The 20,685-nt window shown below is 45.0% G+C and overlaps 2 protein-coding genes across 3 annotated transcripts; one reads left to right on the top strand and one right to left on the bottom strand.

The window, feature by feature from the left end:
* Positions 1-212: 212 nt before the first annotated feature.
* On the bottom strand, positions 213-1,506 carry LOC119076122 (E3 ubiquitin-protein ligase RNF4-like). The gene is made up of 3 exons (XM_037182791.1): positions 1,164-1,506; positions 778-1,075; positions 213-721 (listed from the first exon to the last, which is right to left on the bottom strand). Exons 1-3 carry the CDS (start codon positions 1,329-1,331, stop codon positions 285-287), a joined length of 903 nt encoding a protein of 300 aa, XP_037038686.1. The 5' UTR covers positions 1,332-1,506; the 3' UTR covers positions 213-284.
* A 1,992-nt stretch (positions 1,507-3,498) lies between these two features.
* On the top strand, positions 3,499-20,296 carry LOC119076004 (probable E3 ubiquitin-protein ligase HERC2). Of its 2 annotated transcripts, XM_037182578.1 has the most exons (30): positions 3,499-3,676; positions 3,809-4,255; positions 4,327-4,541; positions 4,603-4,780; positions 4,838-5,231; positions 5,290-7,791; positions 7,856-8,009; positions 8,070-8,372; positions 8,429-10,074; positions 10,134-11,107; positions 11,169-12,287; positions 12,350-12,588; positions 12,764-12,828; positions 12,885-13,127; positions 13,191-13,308; positions 13,370-13,823; positions 13,883-14,221; positions 14,291-14,443; positions 14,503-14,622; positions 14,693-14,772; positions 14,834-15,872; positions 15,942-16,623; positions 16,692-17,404; positions 17,466-17,783; positions 17,862-17,900; positions 17,996-19,109; positions 19,171-19,365; positions 19,432-19,591; positions 19,650-19,958; positions 20,041-20,296. In XM_037182578.1, exons 2-30 carry the CDS (start codon positions 3,829-3,831, stop codon positions 20,191-20,193), a joined length of 14,445 nt encoding a protein of 4,814 aa, XP_037038473.1. In that variant the 5' UTR covers positions 3,499-3,676; positions 3,809-3,828; the 3' UTR covers positions 20,194-20,296. The 2 variants fall into 2 exon arrangements, with proteins under 2 accessions (XP_037038473.1, XP_037038472.1); XM_037182577.1 differs by having other exon boundaries at positions 3,499-4,255.
* The last annotated feature ends 389 nt before the right edge of the window (positions 20,297-20,685 follow it).

Here is a 20,685-nt window from a genome sequence, read left to right as displayed (position 1 = left end):
AGATGGATTCTGCACTTTATCTGAATTTTGACAGACTTGCACTGAGAGGCTCTCATTTTGAGCTTGCAGATTCACTTTATAAATCAAGCTGATGACTAAGGAGTCGATGGGAGCGGCACAGTTAATGAGAAAGACGTACATAACCATACAATACCAGTCTCCGTCAATTTGGATCCCGATTCCCTTCACCCCATAAACAGTGAAACGACAGATTTGATCGCATTTATCACACTTAATTTATTGAATACGGTTAGTAAATCTCTACGACCCTTACAGACTAGGACTTACAAATAGATGGGATGTACATTACTCGTTTTCAGCTTCTTGTTGCACGATGGACATTTTTTGAAGATTTTCACCGCATTTTTGATACAATCACCGCAGTAGATATGGCCACATGTGGTGGAATGCGGCGCCTTTACGTCGTCCAAACAAATAGCACAGCTGTGTCGAAACTGTTTCTCTGGCGACGTTTCATCTGGATTTGGAATTTCCGGTCTGCCAGCACGCTTTCGACTGTCGTTTCGTTCCGGTGACTGGAGGCGGTGATCCGATGGTGAACCTTGATCGGATAGATCTATGACAGGAATCTCAACGGATGGCCTCGGTCGCAGTGGCTGGTTACTGTTTACGAAAATGACCTCATCGTCACTGTCGGTGTCGACGGAAATAACGGTGGCAACCGGAGCAACATATGACACTTCAATCACATCTGGTTGGCCTGACAATTTAAAATCAGTTCCTTGCTTCAGCTCGTTCCAATTTTGCTACACTTACCCGATTCATCGGTCAGATGGATGGTGGAAGAAGTTGAAGTTGTTGTTGTTGTGCATTGCCCGGAGCTGGTTGGATTATCTGCCTCCATAGTTTCCGACTGTGCAATGAACTGTTGCATCCAATCATTGGTCGTAGCTATCGTAGTGGTCTCAGGAATGTTCATTTGATCGATTTGACGAGTATTTTCGCGAATCATGTTTTCCGCCCGTGCAATCAGGTCTTCCACAGATTCTTCAGCATTTGTTCCGTCGGCTCCATCCGTTTCATTGTATTCCGGCTGAGTATCTTCCTCTTCGTTCTATGAAAGAATGTTGCAGACATTTTGAATAATTTTCCGGAAAAAACGATCGAAAGACTTGGGCGCCTCCGTTCAAATGCAATTTTACCTTCAACGATCGGTTAATGTAATCCAAAATGAAATCGGTCATGTATGTGGGAATAGTGTCTGTGCTTTCGGCATCTTCAGCCAGTGGCCCAGCAAGTTCATTCGCATGGGCAGGTTCTTGTTTAACATTTTCCATTAGAAATCCAATATCGTTGAAATCAGAATCCATTGCCGCTTTTCTGACAACAGGCGGATCAAACTATTTTCTTTCAAAACAGCAATTGCGTCAACAAATTATGGAAAACTATTTTTAGGAAAAAAAAATCCTTTCACAGTCGCACAATCTTTTTTGTGTATTTCTCGTTTTTACTCTGCACATTGACATTACATTGATGGTTTTTCTCTGGTTGTCTGATCTTCTTCGGTGTGGATGCAATGCAGTGAATAATATTTGTGTCCATATGGTCCATTATATGATGGTTTAAATCGACAAAGAAAGTTTGTATACTTAGATGGTATGAAAACAGTTAATCTGCCGCTCACTCGAAAATATTTCTTTGGAAAGCCTTAAATCTATGATCAATCTAAAATGTTATTTGTACCGACCGTGATTATAATTGTTGAGTCCAAAATGTTCTCCGCTGAGTTTAAATCCGAAACAACGCTCGAAAAAGTAACATTGACAAAGGCAACGTCAATTTCTGGACGAAAAACTACAATCTTAAACGTCGCTAAAGCTTACTTTTTGATTCTAACCAACGCTCTTCAAGCAAAAGTGCTTCGAGTGACAGCTGTCAAATAGAGTTCTACTTTCTATTACTAAAAGCGGACTTACGCTGAAAACTTAATATTGAAAGTGTCCACGCCAAACCAAACGCCGCTGTGTATACGATTTTCTCATATCACAGTATGTACGTTGAAATTTATTTTATATGCTTCCTACTGCGGGACGAAAGAAAAAAATGTAAGCCCACGGCCGAAAGTGACAGATATGTAAGCTCACGCACCTTCGGCTTACAATTTTCTGTCACTTTCGGCCCTTGGGCTTACATTTTTCAACTTTCGTCCCCAGTAGGCAGCATATAAAACTTAATACGTAACTCTTTCGGCCTCCTCAATCGATACGTAAATAACTATTTCACAACGTATGCTAGAAAATAGTCATTTTCACCCCTCCACTGAAACTACATAAGCCCTTGTTGTAAAACTCTTTGGATTTACCTCGGGAAAAAAGTTGGAAATTACACGGGTGACTTGTAAAAACATTCTGGAAATGAAATTTTCAACTTTTCTTCCCTCGTAGAACATTTGTTCATCCACCGATTCACTCAAAATTCAACTATAGGCTCTTGTTCTCAAGTTCTTCTAGAGAGAAGCCTCTGACAGCATGACATATAATTTAAAATAGAATTCTTGGCAGTTACAAGTTCTACACTATAACATCTCCTCCATAAAGAAAGTAATGAAACACGTAAGAAGATCCCTGAGAGTAATGAACCTTGCAGAGCTGCCAATCTTCCCAAACTTTTTCGAATTTAATTCGCCAATTCTCAAAGTGCATGTGCAGTGCAGCACATATGCAACGACAATCGAAGAACTTTGCATGTTAATCTTGATCGATGGTAACCTCGATGTTGTAATAGTTATTTCCAATGAAAGTATACTCTGTATAGTTATGGTCTAATGTCAAAATTTGTATGGAGCGGAGGAAATATCGATTTCATATAAACTAACCTCTCAGTGAAAATCATTGTTTGAAAGGTGAGTGTTTTTTATATGAAATCGTTATTTCCGCCGGTTTGTATGGACAGACCAAACCTGATTCGCACTTTCTTTGGTTATTTGTTTACCTAGAGGCGACAAAATAAAAAATTCCAACAAGAGCAACGATCGCTCGAGTTGGAATATCTTCATATTTCTCCCAGAGGTGAAGACAACGATTTTCATATGTTGTGTCTTACTGTTTTTCTCCACGAAACCAAAAACGTAAATTCACCATGCTATTTTTGACAACATGAACAAAATGACAGTTCAAATAAGGAAGTAGTCTGTGTGAGCTTCCCAAAGTTTACAGCCTTCGAACTTTTCTTAGTAGAAATGTCATTCGATCAATCGTCAACAAAACGCATTTTTCTCATGGCCTATTGAGAGGAGAAAATAAGGTAAATCACAACGAACATATGAGAGGTGAGTTTGCTTGTATGAAATTGTTATCAAGGCTGTATACAGTCTTGATTGTTATGTCCTCCGCTACATACAAAGTTTGACATTCGACCATACCTTGCGTTGACGTTCATTGACTTTTCTTATCCTTAAAAAATCGTTTAGGTTGGATGTTCAATAATCTACTATTCTGTAACGAATGTCATCAAAAGCAAACCCGAACCAAAGAACGTAAGGTAAAGCAAAAATTGGAAAAACAAATGTCTGAGTTCAAAATTTTTTTCTCGTCAGTCTACAGACGTTTTTAATTAGATAATCAAAGTTTAAATTAGTGCACATGCAAGACATTTGTCACAGAACCATTACCGATCTCAAATCCAACAAATTGAATCGCGTAATCAACTGTTGATGGTCAAAATAAACAGTTTTTCGTTTAACGTCAGTGTGTTGTGTTACCCACAGTCAGTTTAAGTGTCAAAAAGGGTGGAAAATTCATATGAACGACGAAAAATGTAAATTTGTTCGATTTAACAAATTGTTTAGCCTGAATTCACATATCATCAATGGGAACGAATGATTTATGCCTACGGCCGTTGCCTTATTTGGATGCAAAATGGTTAAGGGTCGATTTGTATGGGGCTTTGCGTGATTTGGAATGTGCAGCTCAACAATTCAATAATCTGGTTAAAGACAATGAACTCATTGCTAGCGATGGAGTTCAACAGGGTACTGTGATAAATTCAACTGGATATGTGTCATATGTCAACACCACGATCGGTAAACATTATTGCGGTGTCGCTGATATATCGTGCCTGTGTGCAAATGGTTCGACTTGTACGGGTATCTGTCGTCCGGAAACGGAATGCAATTGTGAAGCTTGCCATCAGCTTGACGAAGAGACGACAAAGAAAAGTTCAACGGTGCAGAGTCGCACCCAATGTGAACCATCCGATACAATTTTGGATTCTTGGCTCTGGGGACCCATTCCAAGTATGTTCTCAGCACTGTTCCCACTAAGATCGGTTGCTAAAATTAACCGACAAAAAATATGTTTCTTATAGACACGGAGCAGCGAGCCAATTGCATTAAATCACTGTTAACGGAACAACGAGAACTATCCCTCCAGGCAGCCAGCCATTCACTCTCGGCCATTCACCTCAAACAGCGTCTGAACATTTACCATCGTTACTTCATCGCCTTGGCTCGTTTTAAGTCCGCTAAGAACGTCGATTGCTATTCAGATCCCATTGAAGGACAAGTGGACGGAAGCTATCAGGTACTCTCATCCAAATGTTATCCCAAATCGTCAAACGATTCGACTTTTCTTTGAAATCTAGAAATGCGGCAGCATCGACAGTTTGGTAACGAAAGATGCCGAAAAGTCAGCTTTGGCTAGAGTGGGAGCTCGAGCTGCCTTGAATTTTTCATTTGCATTTCTCCGACGTGCTTGGCGTTCCGGCGAAGATACTGACCTCTGCAGTGAACTACTCACCGATGCACTTGCAGCACTTCAAGGTATACTTTTTGCCATTGCCATAGAGCGATGGAATGTTAACGAAGTTATTCGTACAGGACTGCCCGAAGCGTCACTCTTCGATTCGTCACAAGTATCCGCATTGTGGATTGAGGTGTTGGAAAGATCGACCAAATTTCTGCGTCAAGTTGTTTTGGGCGATGTGATGGGCGGAAGATGTTTGGTTCCCCGTGCTGATCGTCATATTGCGCTCAGTTTACTGTTGGAATTGGGTTCGCAGAAGGGAACGCTGAGTGCTTCGCTCGAAGCCATTCTTTTGCTACTGACGCTGTGGGACAAGGAAAAGGATGTGGACGATAATCGTACACCGAATCAAATCAATGGGGCGCCATTGGTCCCCATTCTACGACGTTACGAACATGTATCGAGTCAATCACATGCAAAAGTACTGGAGGGGAATAATGCAGCTAGTCCAACGGAATCGTTTTTAAGGTATGGCCAGTAGTGACTTGCTCGCGTTTCGAATTCAAGAGAAATTTTTCCCGTTTAGATTCCTCACTTTACCCGAATCGGAATCGGCCAATGTCGATCTTCGACAGGCAGCCGTTGTGATCATCAGTCATTTGGATCGGTTGGCCAAACCTCAGTTACCAACTGGTAGTTACGCACCCAAGCGTACCAAGCAACTGCAACAAATCCTAACCCTTGGCTCATTCTCCGTCTCATCGGAAAATTATGGATTTACGTCCGAGCATGTTACCGAGCAATTTCCGATACTCGGTACGGGATCGAAATATTCAACCACCTTCATCGACTTGGGACCGAACGCGTCGATCAAGCAGATGATCTTCTCCGAGAAGCAGGTCTACATCCTGACAACCATCGGTGAAGTGTTCATGTTGGACAATGAAATTACGTCCGAACCGAAAGTGGAACCGGTTGACATTGCCGGTTGTGATGCCGGTACAGTGATTCAGATTGCTGGTTTGTGCGAGGGAAAATATTTGTTTGCATTGAATGAGAAACGTGAAGTGTTTGTGTTGGGTGTAGGCGATGGACGATCGAATCGGGGTGACGTGGCATTGAAAGTTCATGCCTTTTCGGATAAGTTCATCAAAAGCATTCATTGCGGTGCCACATATTGTGCAGCTGTAACAGTGTCCGGAGGACTATACACTTTCGGTCGGAATGTAACTGGATGCGCGCCTGTCGTTTCGGAAGAGAAATTTGCTCCGATTGCAGTGCAAGCGATGTTTGGTCAAATGGTCGTCGATGTTGCATTGTCGACCGGAGATTCTGGTTCACTGTGCGTCACATCGGATGGAAGTGTTTACGCGTGGAATGATGTCGATCTGGGCAAAGCTGGAAATAGCTCGTACAGTGGTGGTTCTCAAGTTCCCGTTCAAGTCGAGGGACTAACGCGAATTTGTCGTGTGTTCTCATGCTCCGAATTCAATGTGGCTTTGTCTTTTGACGGATCGGTGTACGTGTGGAGCAACAAAAATGGTGCACGACCTTGTTCGGCTGATATGTCCGATGAAAAATCGAAAGCGAATGCTGAGTTGTGCGACTACCTGCCGCATCCACGACGAATTGAATCATTGGAAGGTAAAAATATTGTCGATGTGGCAGTCGGTAGCGCACATTGTCTGCTCATGACGAGTAATGGTGAAGTTTACGGTTTTGGGCGCAATGATTACAATCAGATTTGTCCCAAGTCGGTATCCTCGTCTACGATGATTACAACACCCATTCAAGTTACGCCTCCATCGCTACGAACAACCGGAATAACATGTGGTCCAGCACAATCCATTCTATGGAGCAATACGTCCACGTCAGGAATCGCTAAGAAACTTCCGTTCATTGTCGACCTGTCCGAATCAACGTTCCGGTTAATCGATCAACTTTTAGCGATTGTGTGTGCCATTACCAGTGAGATCAGACATCCTCCTAACCAAGAATCTGAGTGCATTGCAGTGGCCTCATTAAACTTGCTTCGGCTCCAGTTACACGCCTTGATCACAAACAACATCAATCCTCAAACGGTTGGACTGGGCGAAGGTTCCCGCCTTCTCACCAGTCTTAAAACTCGAATACTGAGCCTAGCTGGCGGACCAACAATACTGAAAACAATGCAGGACGCAGCCCAGTGGACATTGCAGGTCGGATGGAGTGTATTTCTACCAACTGCTGCCGAAAGAGCACAAACATTAACATCCCTGCTTCCATCCGATCCTAGTGCGTCAACATCAACGTCAGGACACAGATTCATGACCGATTTACTAGTCGGTTCCCTCATGGCAGAAGAAGGATTACAAACGGCACTGAAACAAGCCATCAATTCAGAACCGGGAGACTCGTCAAGTGGCCACAATCTGCCGTTATTGCACCTGATCAAGCAACTGTTACGCAATAATGCTGCCTTGACACAAGCTCGTCTCGGTCAACTGTTAGCCGGTCCGTATGTCAAATCGGAAGATGATTATGCACAGGCTGAAAGTCCCGAGTTTCCGTCGCCCAGTTTAGATTTACTGCATCGTTTCCAACGACTTCTTCTGTCCCATTTGCATCAATCGAAGAACGAAGATCTGGCTGGAGCGGAAGCATTGCTCGCCAAATACATGCAACAAATAATCACGCTGTCCGTGGCAACGTTGACGAAAGCGAACGAAATCATTCTACAAGGAAAAGAAGGAATTGTTCCGGTCCTAGCCGCCGATATATCGGACACACTGCTCTACGAACTCATTGTGGGACTCGTTCTATTGCATCGTGATTGTACCACTACCATTTTGCCGTCGTTCGAATGGACGAAACTGTTTGTGCCGCTGTTGAATTGCTTGGACTGCTTGAATCGAATCATATGCGATGCTGATGTTCAAGACACGGATAACATGGGTTGGCCAGCAATCTTTTGCCGCGGATCACCGAAACCAGTTTCAGCTCAGGACGATGCTGTGGTGATACGACAATGCGACATTGAAAATCACATCCTTTCGGGTGGTAAATGGATCATCATCAGCGGTCATGTGTACGACGTGGATGGTTACCAGTAAGTGTGACGACGACATATTAACGTCGAAGTTAGCTCAAATTTTCAACTTGAATCGTTTCAGTTGCGACATCGGTTACGTCAATGAATTGCTGTCCAATGGAGCTGGGAAAGATCTGACCAGTGAACTTTCAAATCCATTGTATCGCGTCCCATTCGAACATATTACTTCGCACTTGAAGGTCGGAAAGTTTGCCCACAACGACAGCGATGACAAGGTAATTGCGATGCTCATTCGAGTGGTAATTCACTTCACTTCCTTCTGGTCTCTATTTCAGGCGTCTGGATTCCAGAACATTTCATTGACCCATTTAAACACCGAACAAGCGTTGGCCTATCTACTCGGTCTACGAGCTTGCATACTCCAACGAGGGCCCATACTTCAACCAGCCGAAATTTCGTGCAAGAGTCTGTTGAAATCACCGATTTTGAGTGGTGGTCTGCAGGTCTTACAACCGTCGAATCCATTCGATGAAGAGAAGGGTGAAGCACGTAGCAGTGCATCCACTGGCAGTACACCGACAGAAGCGTCTAGTATATTCGCCTCTGAACTGCCACAACCAGCTCTGTGGCCACACATGGTGAGTTAACTGGCGACTTGACCGTGGAAGAGATTGAAACGAAATTTCCGTTTCAGCTTATTACTCATCGCGTCGACTCACTGTTAACCGGATTGAGTGAAGCACGATTAACGGATCCATTGGTATCGACGTGGTACACCATTGCGGACCGATTTTGCAAGGAGAACAGTTTCATCTGGCACCAAGACTTTCCCACTGAACATCCGATCAGCGAACTTGAACGAAACCTCACGGCTGTGTTCATTCGGCATCAAAGTTTGGGTCCGTTAGTGCTGGCTGTAGTCGATCGAGAACTAAGTGGTGCAAGTGATAAACTGCCGACACCTGTGGCGGATGTCATCCGACTCGTTCATCAAACCAAATTTACGTTAATTAAGACGCGACAGCAACTGAACCGAAGCTACAAAGAAGTGTGCGCACCAATGTTGGAAAAATGCCGGTTTCTGTTGTATGAAGTGCGGCCGGCCATTAGCATGGAACAGTTAGCGTTGAAGCGATTGAATATTCTGCGCAAACCAACCCGATTCAAATCGCTGGTGAAACGGATCATAAACGATATCCGAACCGCAAAGGTTTTGCACGACATCGCCAAACCCGACGATATACTCAACGTGACGATACAGAGTCAGACCGGTATCAAGCTGCATTCGAATGAAAATCTAAAGAAAATTAGCTCAACGGACAATTTGCTGAGCAATGAGGTGGATGGCAGGAAAATCGCCGGTGAAAACGATAGCAATGTAACGTTGGAAAAACGCGATCCGATCGACGGTGGTGATACAAAGACTCCGAACAATTTGGAAAATTGTCGTCGATTCAAGGCCAACGAATGGGACGATCAGTTCGTGAATGATTTCATTGCAAAATTGAGCGAGAAATCGATGCAAATCTGTGACAACAGTGAATCGCTGTCGTCGGTGATGACGTTGATTGTCGATTTTATATTACAAGAAAATTGCGATGTGGAAACGTTGCGACGAGCCATGTACTGTCAGGTGCAACGGTATCAAATACGTAAACGAGGACTGGAAATGTTTGCCGAACTGTTGAGTGTTAAAGGTTTATTGGACGACGTTGCGTACAACGTGCTGAGCGGCTACCTGGGCCTCTTTCTCGAGAAATCGAAACAACATTATCTGGGCAACATTATGGACGATCTGAATATGATAACGGCTTTCCAGAAGGCCGACCTGTTGCTGTGCCACAAGACCATTATTGAATGGGCAATCGTTGAGATGCAAAAGTTTGTGAATCAGGAGCAAATCTTCGGCAAACAGAAATCGCACGCCGGCAAAGACAATTCCAATTTGGGTACGTACGTGTTCCTCAAGAAATTACCGCGCGCCCGCTTTCTGCTCGGCGTGTTCGGCATACTGTCCAAGGATCTGGGCGGAGATGAAATCAGTTTGGTCATAAATTCTGGTGCGCTGGGCAGCATTTTGGGATTGCTGAGACAATGTGGTGGAGAGCCGGCTGCGTCCAAGATTGGCAACGAACAGTCGTTCGTTTATGAGGATGCAATCGTGAAAAGGGCACCGAAAACCAATGCGACTGGATCCGAGCTAGCAAAACTCATGAAAATTGGCACAAGAGTGGTTCGGGGAGTTGACTGGAAATGGGGCTCCCAAGATGACAGTGGAAACGGACGAATAATATCGGAGGTCGGAGATGATGGTTGGGTTCGAGTGGAATGGGACAATGGGTAAGTGTGACATTCGATCAGCCATTCGTCCATTTCTTACTTATGTTTTACATCTAAAGCTCAACGAACTCGTACCGGATGGGAAAAGAAGGTCAATACGATCTGAGACTCGCCGACAACACTTCAAGCGTTGCATCGCCCGATACCGAAACCGAAGACGACGTATCGTTAATTGAAATGCAGCTAACCGGCAACTCACATCCGACGAAACTTCTGAGAAGTGGCTGCACCAAAATGCTGAAAATCATTTCGGTCTGCGTTGGACAACACGGCGATAAAATGGAGAAGAATGCGGTTGCGTGTGTGGCATCTATGTTCCGGTCGGTGTTGTCGTCCAAGATTGGTTTTCTGAACCAGGGACTCGAACATTGGACGACGTTGGGCTTTCTGCGTGCCATTTCGCAGCCCAAACAATTTTCGAAATTTTTGACGTCGCCCATCTGGATCAAACTCCACATCGACATACTGAACGCACCGATCACCTGTGAACAGGATGTATACAAAAAGGTCCACAGTCTACGGCTGTTGCAAGCGACTCTCGTCAATTGCGATGAAACGCAAAGCGAACTGACCCTGTCGTTGGTGGAGAAACTGTTCGCCTGCCTTGGGAAAATCATTCTCTATTGTCCCAACGATTTGTCCTTGGCTCAGAATCCATCGGATCTGAAAGCACGTGTATTGCTGGGCGCATCGAATTCCAGTACAGTTGCCGAGGAGCTGCTAGGTCTGCTGCGACGACTGCACACCTTACCACTTTGGAATGGTCCGATCAATTCGTTTCTTTCGAATAAGCTTTGCATCAGCACGGAGTTTTTGGATGAACAGGACGACTGCAGCAATGAACAAGAAAAGGGACTGATTGTCGCTGCATTGAGTCTGATCGGTGGTGTTGATAGTCGACCTCGCATTGGATTGAATATTACGCATGATGGAGTCCGAGGAACGATTACCAGTTTTACGCCGAAAGGAAAGGTAATGGCAAACGTGCACCATTCGTCCGAGGTGAAGAAACTGTCGATTGCTGTGGCTCAAGGTAAATTTCCGAACATTTCGTGGGACACTCGGTCTTGCTTTTCACACTTCTTCCTTTCCAGATTGTGCCGACGTTGGCGCTTTCAGTTTGTCGCGCATGAAACTCAACGAAATGTTGATAAATTCCTGGACAGTTCTACTAAACGGCCCCACCGAATGGAAGACGAATCTGGCATCGAATCAGATTAATGTGGCGCAGCTCCGCTCGCAACAAATCCACTTGGCTGCACTGAACGGGACCAGCGTACTGTTTCGTCATCAAAATATTTTGCGGAAAATTTTACGGCAACGAGCTCCTGGCATCTCTCGATACTCGTCCGACGAAAGTATTAGCGAGCATGGAAATGAAAATGTTTCGCCGGATAGTCAAAATGACGGTGGCTCATCGGATGAACAACATGTTAGCAACAATGAACTGCTGATCCAAACGATTTTGGCACGGGCCACACAGGCTAATCCACTTAAAGCCCAGTACACCTACACAGATCTGACACTGGCAGCCTTAGCCTTATCCCAATTGCTGTCTAGTCATATTCACACCGAAATTAATGCACCTCTGGCTACTGCTAAACGCCCCATACCGCCACCAGTTCATCCAACACTTATCCATGGAGTTCCGATTTACAACGATGGACTGTTGGATGACATTCCAACACCGTCCAGTGAAAGTTCGAACGTGTGTTCGGGAGCCCGAGCGTCGAACCGGAAACTATCGCCAATGATCGCACAGATCGTCGAAATGGGATTTTCACGCAAGTCAATCAACTTGGCACTGAAAGCAGTCGCCGGTCAACCCGATCAGCCGAATGTTGACCAAATCGTCCAATGGATTTTGGAACATCCTGACCAGTGTCCGCCGCTACAAAACGCGTCCAAACAAAATGATTTGAATGGCGATTCGGACTCCGATTGCGGTAGCATCGATACGGTGGAATGTTTCTTTGTCAACGATAAATATGCGTCGCGTGACGACTTTCAAACTGCCGATGCGTATGCTCAGTATGTCCGGGAAAAAATCGTTCCCGGTATGACGGTCAGATGTTGCAGAGATTTCGAAGAGATTCACAAAGGCGACATTGGCACCGTTGTCAAAGTGGATGCAGAAGGACTGCACGATTTGAACGTTCAAGTGGATTGGCAGATTCATTCGGCAGCGTATTGGATGTGTTTCGTGCATATTGGTACGGAATTTTGACCATGACCTTGACCCTTTTACAATTTTTCGTTTTTCTACAAATTGCAGAAATACTAGAGCCTCCAAAGGAAGACACTACTGCCACCGATAATACCATAGTCATTGGATCACACGTTCGAATCAAAGCGAATGTGTCAGCACCGCGCTATAAATGGGGTTCGGTTGTGCGAGGAAGTGTGGGTGTCGTTACGGCTATCAACGACAACGGAGATGTTACGGTAGACTTTCCGCAACAATTCAGTTGGACGGGACAGCTGAGTGAAATGGAATTGGTGACGAATTCTCAGGTGAGTTTTAAGTTCTGCGTTTCAAAGTGTGATTCATGAGAGATGAAAGTTGTGACTGAAGCTCGGTCGACCTAATTCAATCATAGTCAAAGGACATTTTGACCAGAACGCATTTTTGTTCTGACAGACACTCTTCCCTGTAGCTTCTGAAGATTTTCAATTATTTCATTTCCAGGGTAACTCTTCATCCGCTCCAAATGAGTCGTCGATCGGCGGGGATTTAATTGAAGACTGGTCAAGGTGATTAGACAAAACTTCAACTTCCCTTCCAACAATATAAGTCTCTACCCTTTCAGATGTATACGATCGCTAACGGTTTCGTCGAACGAGTCCATGGCCAAGCACTTGTTGGACAAATCTACCAACTACTGGCAAAGCTCTTCGGGTGGCATAGCAAAGAATTGGATCAGACTGGAAATGCACGAAAACGTTCTCGTTCATTTGCTAACAATAACAGTTAGTCCGGCTGATCGGTCGCATATGCCATCGTTAGTAGTTGTGCGGGTCGGCGATAGTGTTGACACATTGAAAGACTTTGGGTGAGTCAGTGTGTGCCGAACCTTTGCCTTGACACTCAAATATTTTCGTCTTTTCTTCGATAGTTGGGTGTATGTGAAACCCACAGACACTGTGATTCAATTGCTGTCTGATGTCAGGGACTACTATAACTGGATAGAAATTGTTATCAAACAGAACCGCAACAATGGCATTCAATGCAAGGTAAAAGGTTGTCCTTCTTTTGTAGTAGAACCGGATGTAAAGGAACATTCAACTTTTCAAGGTTCATGGAGTCAACATTATCGGTCGTCGTAAGCAAACGGATCTGGATCTAATTCTCACCAATGCTGCATTCCTGGCAACCGAATTTGATTCGACATTTGAGCCCAGTTGTTCGTCATCGTCCTATCCAGAAGATAAGCATTCAAAAGATCAGTTGCCGAAGGTTCTTGTGTGGGGACTGAACGATAAAGAGCAACTCGGCGGCCTGAAAGGATCCAAAATCAAAGTTCCGACCGCTTCACCCACACTGAGTCAATTGCGTCCGGTCTGGATATCGGGTGGATCCAAGTCGCTGTTCATAGTGTCGCAAGACGGAAAAGTGTACGCATGTGGTGAAGGTACGAATGGACGTTTAGGTCTGGGCCATAACTACAACGTTTCGACGCCGAGAAAGGTACCGATTCTCAATCAGTACGTGGTGAAGAAAGTAGCTGTTCATTCTGGAGGCAAACATGGTTGGTTCTTGCACGTCTGTCTATACCTTAAACTCTCTTTACACTTGACTGCATTTCAGCTATGGCGTTGACGTTGGACGGAAAAGTATTGTCTTGGGGCGAAGGCGAAGACGGAAAATTGGGTCACGGAAATCGTTTGACCTTGGACAAACCGAAGTTGATCGAAACATTGAAATCGAAACGAATCCGTGACATTGCTTGCGGTTCGTCGCACAGTGCTGCTATTACTAGTTCGGGCGAGCTTTACACGTGGGGTCTAGGTGAATACGGACGCTTGGGACATGGCGACAATTGTACACAATTGAAACCGAAACTGGTGACGGCTTTATTGGATCATCGCATCGTTCAAGTGGCTTGTGGTAGTCGCGATGCACAGACGTTGGCATTAACAGAAGCTGGTGAGTGAATGGTTTTCAGTTTGCTTATTGCTTCCTCTTTCCCGTTGAAAACACCGATGTACGTTGCAGGACTCTTGTTTTCGTGGGGTGACGGAGATTTTGGGAAATTAGGCCGAGGAGGATCTGAAGGGTGCTCAGTTCCGCATCAAGTGGAACGATTGAATGGCGTTGGCGTTATTCAAATCGAGTGTGGAGCTCAGTTCAGTTTGGCTTTGACGAAAGGTTTGGATAAATTTGCATTCTTCGGACTCAAAGAGATTTTCAATTGAACCGTTTTTTAGCTGGTGAAATTTGGACCTGGGGTAAGGGAGACTACTATCGATTGGGTCATAATTCAGATCAGCATGTGCGAAAGCCGACACCTATTCAGGGACTTCGAGGTTTACGAGTTATTCACGTTGGTATGTTAACTAATCCTTTGAGTAGACGTGTCTCTATTCCTACAAAATTTGAAACATTTTTTTTCCGTAGCTGTTGGCGCTCTACACTGTCTTGCAGTGACTGATACGGGACAAGTTTTCGCCTGGGGAGATAACGATCACGGACAACAAGTGATTAACTTGTCTCTCTCAAAATATTTTCCGTTTAACTTTCCGTTTTGTATCTGCTCAGGGTTCCGGAACGACATCGGTCAACAAGAAGCCAATTGCTGTGGTTGGTCTGGATTCAGTGTTCGTCAATAGAGTCGCGTGTGGTTCTTCGCATTCAGTTGCCTGGTGTCTAGCCCAATCAACAGTCGAAGAAGATAAGAAAGAGCCGCTCCCATTTTCGTCCACGAAAGATCCGTTGGGTAGTAATGGACTAGGCATTTACGATCAGGAACCGCAAGTGATACATCAACCGGGAACATTGAAATCACCGAAACAGTCCCTGTCGGCGATACTTCTTTCACTGGAATCGAACAGTGCGCGTCAAGTTGCACTAAGTCACGTACTGAACGCTATGAGCATTCTCCAAGCCAGACAGTGCATCCAGGCGGCATTGGCTTGTCACAGTCAGGTGGTCAATTATTCGGAAAAGAGCGGAGACAACGACAATTACTTCAAAGAACTGGAGTCGCTGCACAATCCAAATAATCCGTTAAACAATCCGGAAGTTATAGCTAAAGGTGGTGGTGAGGGTCCTGCGGAACGAGTTGATCCGGCAACACTTGCTTTGGTCGATGCGTCTCCAGATAGCGAATCATTGCCTCCATTGCCGGCAGGACCTTTTGCAGCTTTTCAATCGTTAACTGGTTCCGTTTCACTGTCCGCATCTATATCTAGCTGTAATGCCACCCAAAAACAATCGAAATTGTCAATGTCCGTTATGGCAGCGACGATGACACATCAGGATGAAGTGATCAATGAAAATGGTGTGGCTGGATTGGATGAATTTACGTCACTGCTGGGAGAGTCTGAGGCGAAAGGATTGCTGGAATTGCTAAAATTAAGTGTGGCTGGCCGTACTGGATCGGGAAATACGTCTCAAACAATTGCAAACACTCTCATTGCATTGGGCACCAATTCGTCAGCGATTGGCAGCATGATCTTGGAAACATGCATCACGGAATTGGAAGATCTGTGCACGTCGAGACATTTTCTCGGTAAAATGCCGAAACCAGTTGTTCAGGAAACCAGTCATCCGTATATCGACGACATCACTCTTGTTGGTAAGTCGACACAAAAGCGCAATGCGTATGAATGATGACGCTAATGACTTTCTCTCTGTGGTTGTTCAGGTCACGTAAAAATACCGGGAGCCGAAGCTTTACGACTAGAATTCGACACACAATGTTCGACAGAAAAGCGAAACGATCCGCTGATCATTATGGATGGATCAGGTCGAGTTGTTGCCAGTCGTTCGGGTCGGGAGTTCGCACAATGGGCACCGGAGATACGAATCCAAGGCGACGAGATGCGTTGGAAATTCACCAGTGACAGTTCCGTCAACGGTTGGGGTTGGAAATTTTGGGTTCACGCCATAATGCCACCGTTTTTCCTGCAAGAGCTCGGCTCTGATCGTGCAGTATTATCTCAACCGTCAATGGACTTGGTTATGGCATTGCTCGATCCACGACTAGTGCCATCCAATAAGGGCATACTATTGCGACTTGCTGCTGCCGTGTCAGCTTGTGCCCAACTATCCACTTTAACGACCCCACAAAGAATTTGGGCGCTCAAGAAATTGCATGAAATTCTCACGTCGAAGTATTCGCCGAAACCGCTGGATCCATCGTTGAGCTCGTTCCTGATGCCATTTTTGCCATGCTTACTGAGGCAGTACGAGTATGAAGAATCTCAAGTCCGAGGAGGCGTTCATTTGATGCATTCGGAGTACTTCAAAACTATGGCCGCTCTGGCTTGTGACATGCAATTGGACTCATTGATATCGGCTGACATCCATAAGTGGGCATGGTTTAAGTATGTTTTTCAACTCCGGTTCAAGATTCGTATAGACACGAACTGACAAAATATTTTCCTTCATTTAGACGATATTGCTGTGCCGTACGTGTCGCTCAGTCACTCATTAATCGAACACCATTGCCCCGAGCATTTGTTATGGAAGTCCGGAAGAAATTGGCCGACATGTTGCCGAATCAATCGGTTTCAGCGATGTTTGGTGGAGCAAATGGATTGTCATCATCAATGACTTCACTGTCGAGCAGTCACAACGCTACCACATCATATTCATCGGCGTCGTCCAGTTTGGTTCAGTACATCGATTCGGTGATATCTTTGGCAAGCATTCCATCGGATGGCGAGATGCGAGAACAGGAGAATCAGTACCTACAGGAGGACCATACAATTTTCAAAGCACAACACGATCGCCAATTGTTACAGTGGCTGAATAGACGACCCGAAGACTGGAAGTTATCATGCAATGGGGCGAGTACCATTTACGGATGGGGACATAATCATCGCGGGCAATTGGGTGGACTGGAAGGCGGACGAATTAAGTCTCCAACGCCGTGTGAATCGCTGAGCCTTTTACGACCAATTCAATTATGTGGCGGAGAGCAAACGCTGTTCGCTGTCACACCGGATGGCAGACTATTTGCTACTGGATATGGTGCTGGCGGTCGACTAGGTATCGGCGGAACAGATTCAATTTCAACTCCAGTTCTGGTTGAATCGTTGCAGCATGTGTTCATCAAAAAAGTTGCCGTTAATTCGGGTGGAAAGCATTGCCTTGCGCTGACTGGTAAGTTGAGGTAGTATTTCGGTGTCGCAGTTCTCACTTTAATGAATCGAACGATGTTTAGATTCGGGAAACGTTTACTCCTGGGGAGAAGGTGAAGACGGTAAGCTCGGCCATGGCAACCGAGTCAACTACGATCGACCGAAACTCATCGAATCATTGTCGGGTATCGGTATCGTGGACATTGCTTGTGGATCTGCGCATAGTGCTGTGATAACATCGTCTGGACATGTGATGACATTTGGGAAAGGTAGATATGGTCGACTGGGGCATGGAGACTCTGAAGATCAGCTGAGACCGAAATTGGTTGAAGCACTGCTGAATTATCGGTGTGTTGACATTGCTTGTGGCAGTGGCGATGCACAAACGTTATGCATAACAGGTAAACTCGAAATGATTAATTAGAAGTGCGAGAATGTTGTGATAAAACTCAATTGAACTATTTCTTTCATTTCCGAAGATGACGACAACGTATGGAGCTTCGGCGATGGGGATTACGGTAACTATCTTCCCTTGTGCACTCAATCATGACCAATTGTCGTTGGTCTAACGAATTGTCAATTAATTCACCGAAATTCCTTTTTGTGATTCAAGGCAAATTGGGCCGTGGTGGCAGTGACGGCTGTAAAGTGCCAATGAAAATCGAGAGTTTGGCTGGACTTGGTGTGAACAAAGTCGAATGCGGATCTCAATTCTCAGTGGCGTTAACCAGATCTGGATCGGTCTACACATGGGGCAAAGGAGACTATCATCGATTGGGCCATGGTACCGTCGACCATGTGAGACGGCCGAAAAAAGTTGCCGCTCTGCAAGGAAAGAAAATCGTTTCCATAGCAACGGGAAGTTTGCATTGTGTTTGCTGTAGTGATCAGGGTGAAGTGTTTACCTGGGGGGACAACGACGAAGGACAATTGGGCGATGGAACTGTGTCGGCCATTCAACGACCTCGATTGGTGGCATCGCTACAGGGAAAGCATATTGTCAAAGTAACATGTGGCTCGGCACATACATTAGCACTATCTACTACACAATTAACTGAAGGCTCTCGTCCACCTCCGATTCCACCGTTAGAGTACGATTTCGTTAGAGAACTTCCACCAGAAGCCCTTCACGCAAGACTGGTTCTTCTCCACCATTTCTCCGAACTGTTATGTCCATGCATTGCAATGCTACCGATAAGTGGCGAATTATCGCTTGGTGCACTGAAGGATCTCCTTGTGTACAGTATCAAAGAGGCATCATTCCGGAAAGTCATCCAAACGACAATGGTGCGAGACAAACAACATGGACCAGTGGTGGAACTAAATCGCATTCAAGTGAAACGATCTCGATCTCGGTCCAGTGGTGGATTGGCTGGCGTTGATGGTTTAAAGAGTGTATTCGGTCAAATGGTCCAAAAGTTACCGGTTTTGAATCAGGAAGCGTTGTACTTGCCGCACAGAGTGTGGAAAGTGAAATTCGTTGGTGAAAGTGTTGACGACTGCGGTGGTGGTTTCAGCGAATCAATTGCTGAAATGTGTGACGAACTACAAAATGGAAGCGTTCCGTTGCTAATTCAAACGCCGAACGGTGCCGGAGAGGCAGGTGCCAATCGTGATTGCTTCTTACTGGATCCAACATTGACGTCTGTCTTGCAAATGAACATGTTCCGATTCTTGGGTGTATTGATGGGAATAGCGGTGAGAACTGGGTCGCCATTGAGCTTGAAGTGAGTTATTAGAGGAAGAGGAAAGCAAAAGAAAGGAAAATAACGAGAAATTCTATTTCAGTTTGGCCGAACCAGTTTGGCGGCAATTAGCTGGCGAAACACTTCGACCATCTGATTTGACCGAGGTCGATCGAGACTACGTTGCCAGTTTGTTGTGCATTCGCGATATGGAGGACGATCCGAAAGTGTTCCAAACTTTAGAGTTACCATTTTCGACTCCGTCTGCCAAGGGTCACGAAGTTCCACTATCCACTAGGTAACAATTGAAATTGAATCTCACGAGAGACAAAGTGATCAAAACCCCCATGACTGATTGCTACAGGTACACTCGCATCACGCCACAAAACAAGAACGAGTATGTTCGACTAGCCCTAAACCATCGACTGCACGAATTCGATGAACAAGTGAAAGCGGTCCGCGATGGCATGTCGAAGGTGATTCCCGTGCCACTGTTATCGCTGTTCACAGCAACTCAGTTACAGGTAGATCGTCGGATCATTCAACGCATTTCTTGTAGCTAAAACGTTGTAATTTCCCCAGGCAATGGTTTGCGGATCGCCTGAAATACCTCTAACTCTACTGAAATCGGTGGCCACATACAAGGGAATCGATGCCACATCGCCATTGGTCGGATGGTTCTGGGAGGTGATGGAAGAGTTTTCCAACCAGGAACGATCTCTGTTCCTACGGTTTGTGTGGGGCCGTACACGACTGCCCAGAACGATAGCCGATTTTCGTGGACGTGATTTCGTACTACAAGTACTCGACAAGTACAATCCTCCCGATCACTTTTTGCCTGAGAGTTACACATGCTTTTTCCTGTTGAAAATGCCGCGGTATTCGTGTAAGGTAAGTTGATGATTATTCATATGTAGTGTTGCGGTGGATAGTGGTAATCACAAACAAATGAAATCTCTTCCTTCTAACACAGTCTGTGCTGCTGGAGAAACTGAAGTACGCCATCTATTTCTGCAAAAGCATCGACACCGATGAGTACGCTCGCGTTGCACTGGTAGAGCCCACCGAAGCGACGGTCAGCGAAAATAACAGCGACTTGGAGTCGGAAGTGAGCGAGGAAATTTGAAGTAATCGACTGATACAAAACAAAACAAAAATTACCAAAGGTTACCAGCTACTGTTTTCAAGATACTAAAGAGAAAAATATTAAATTTTAGTCAACGTTGCAATGTAAATTTTAAGTGAAACCATTTTCAGCACAGTACAGACACACAGACACACACACAGATTGATCATAAAAATATGCACCGTGCCTATGATAGAAATCGAATCGAACCTCTTTATACACGAGCGGGTTTGACTGCATCGGTGGTGGACTTTTCTTCGATTTCGCGCGAATTCTATGTGATCATTCATCGACTGACTATCCCAACCTCAAGGCTTATTATTCGGCATTTTTCGGAAATTCTTAAAATTCTTTAAAATTCATAAATTTAACAAAGGAACAATTTTTGGGAATTTTTTAGAATTTCAGAATTCAAATTTCGAATTTCCCTGTCCCGACCAGTTCCCAGCGAAGATTGATAACCCAAACTTTCCATGAGAGGGATTTGTTCGA

Source organism: Bradysia coprophila, unplaced genomic scaffold (assembly GCF_014529535.1).
Source record: "Bradysia coprophila strain Holo2 unplaced genomic scaffold, BU_Bcop_v1 contig_232, whole genome shotgun sequence".
Classification (NCBI taxonomy): domain Eukaryota; kingdom Metazoa; phylum Arthropoda; class Insecta; order Diptera; family Sciaridae; genus Bradysia; species Bradysia coprophila.
This window is presented reverse-complemented; position numbering and strand designations above follow the sequence as displayed.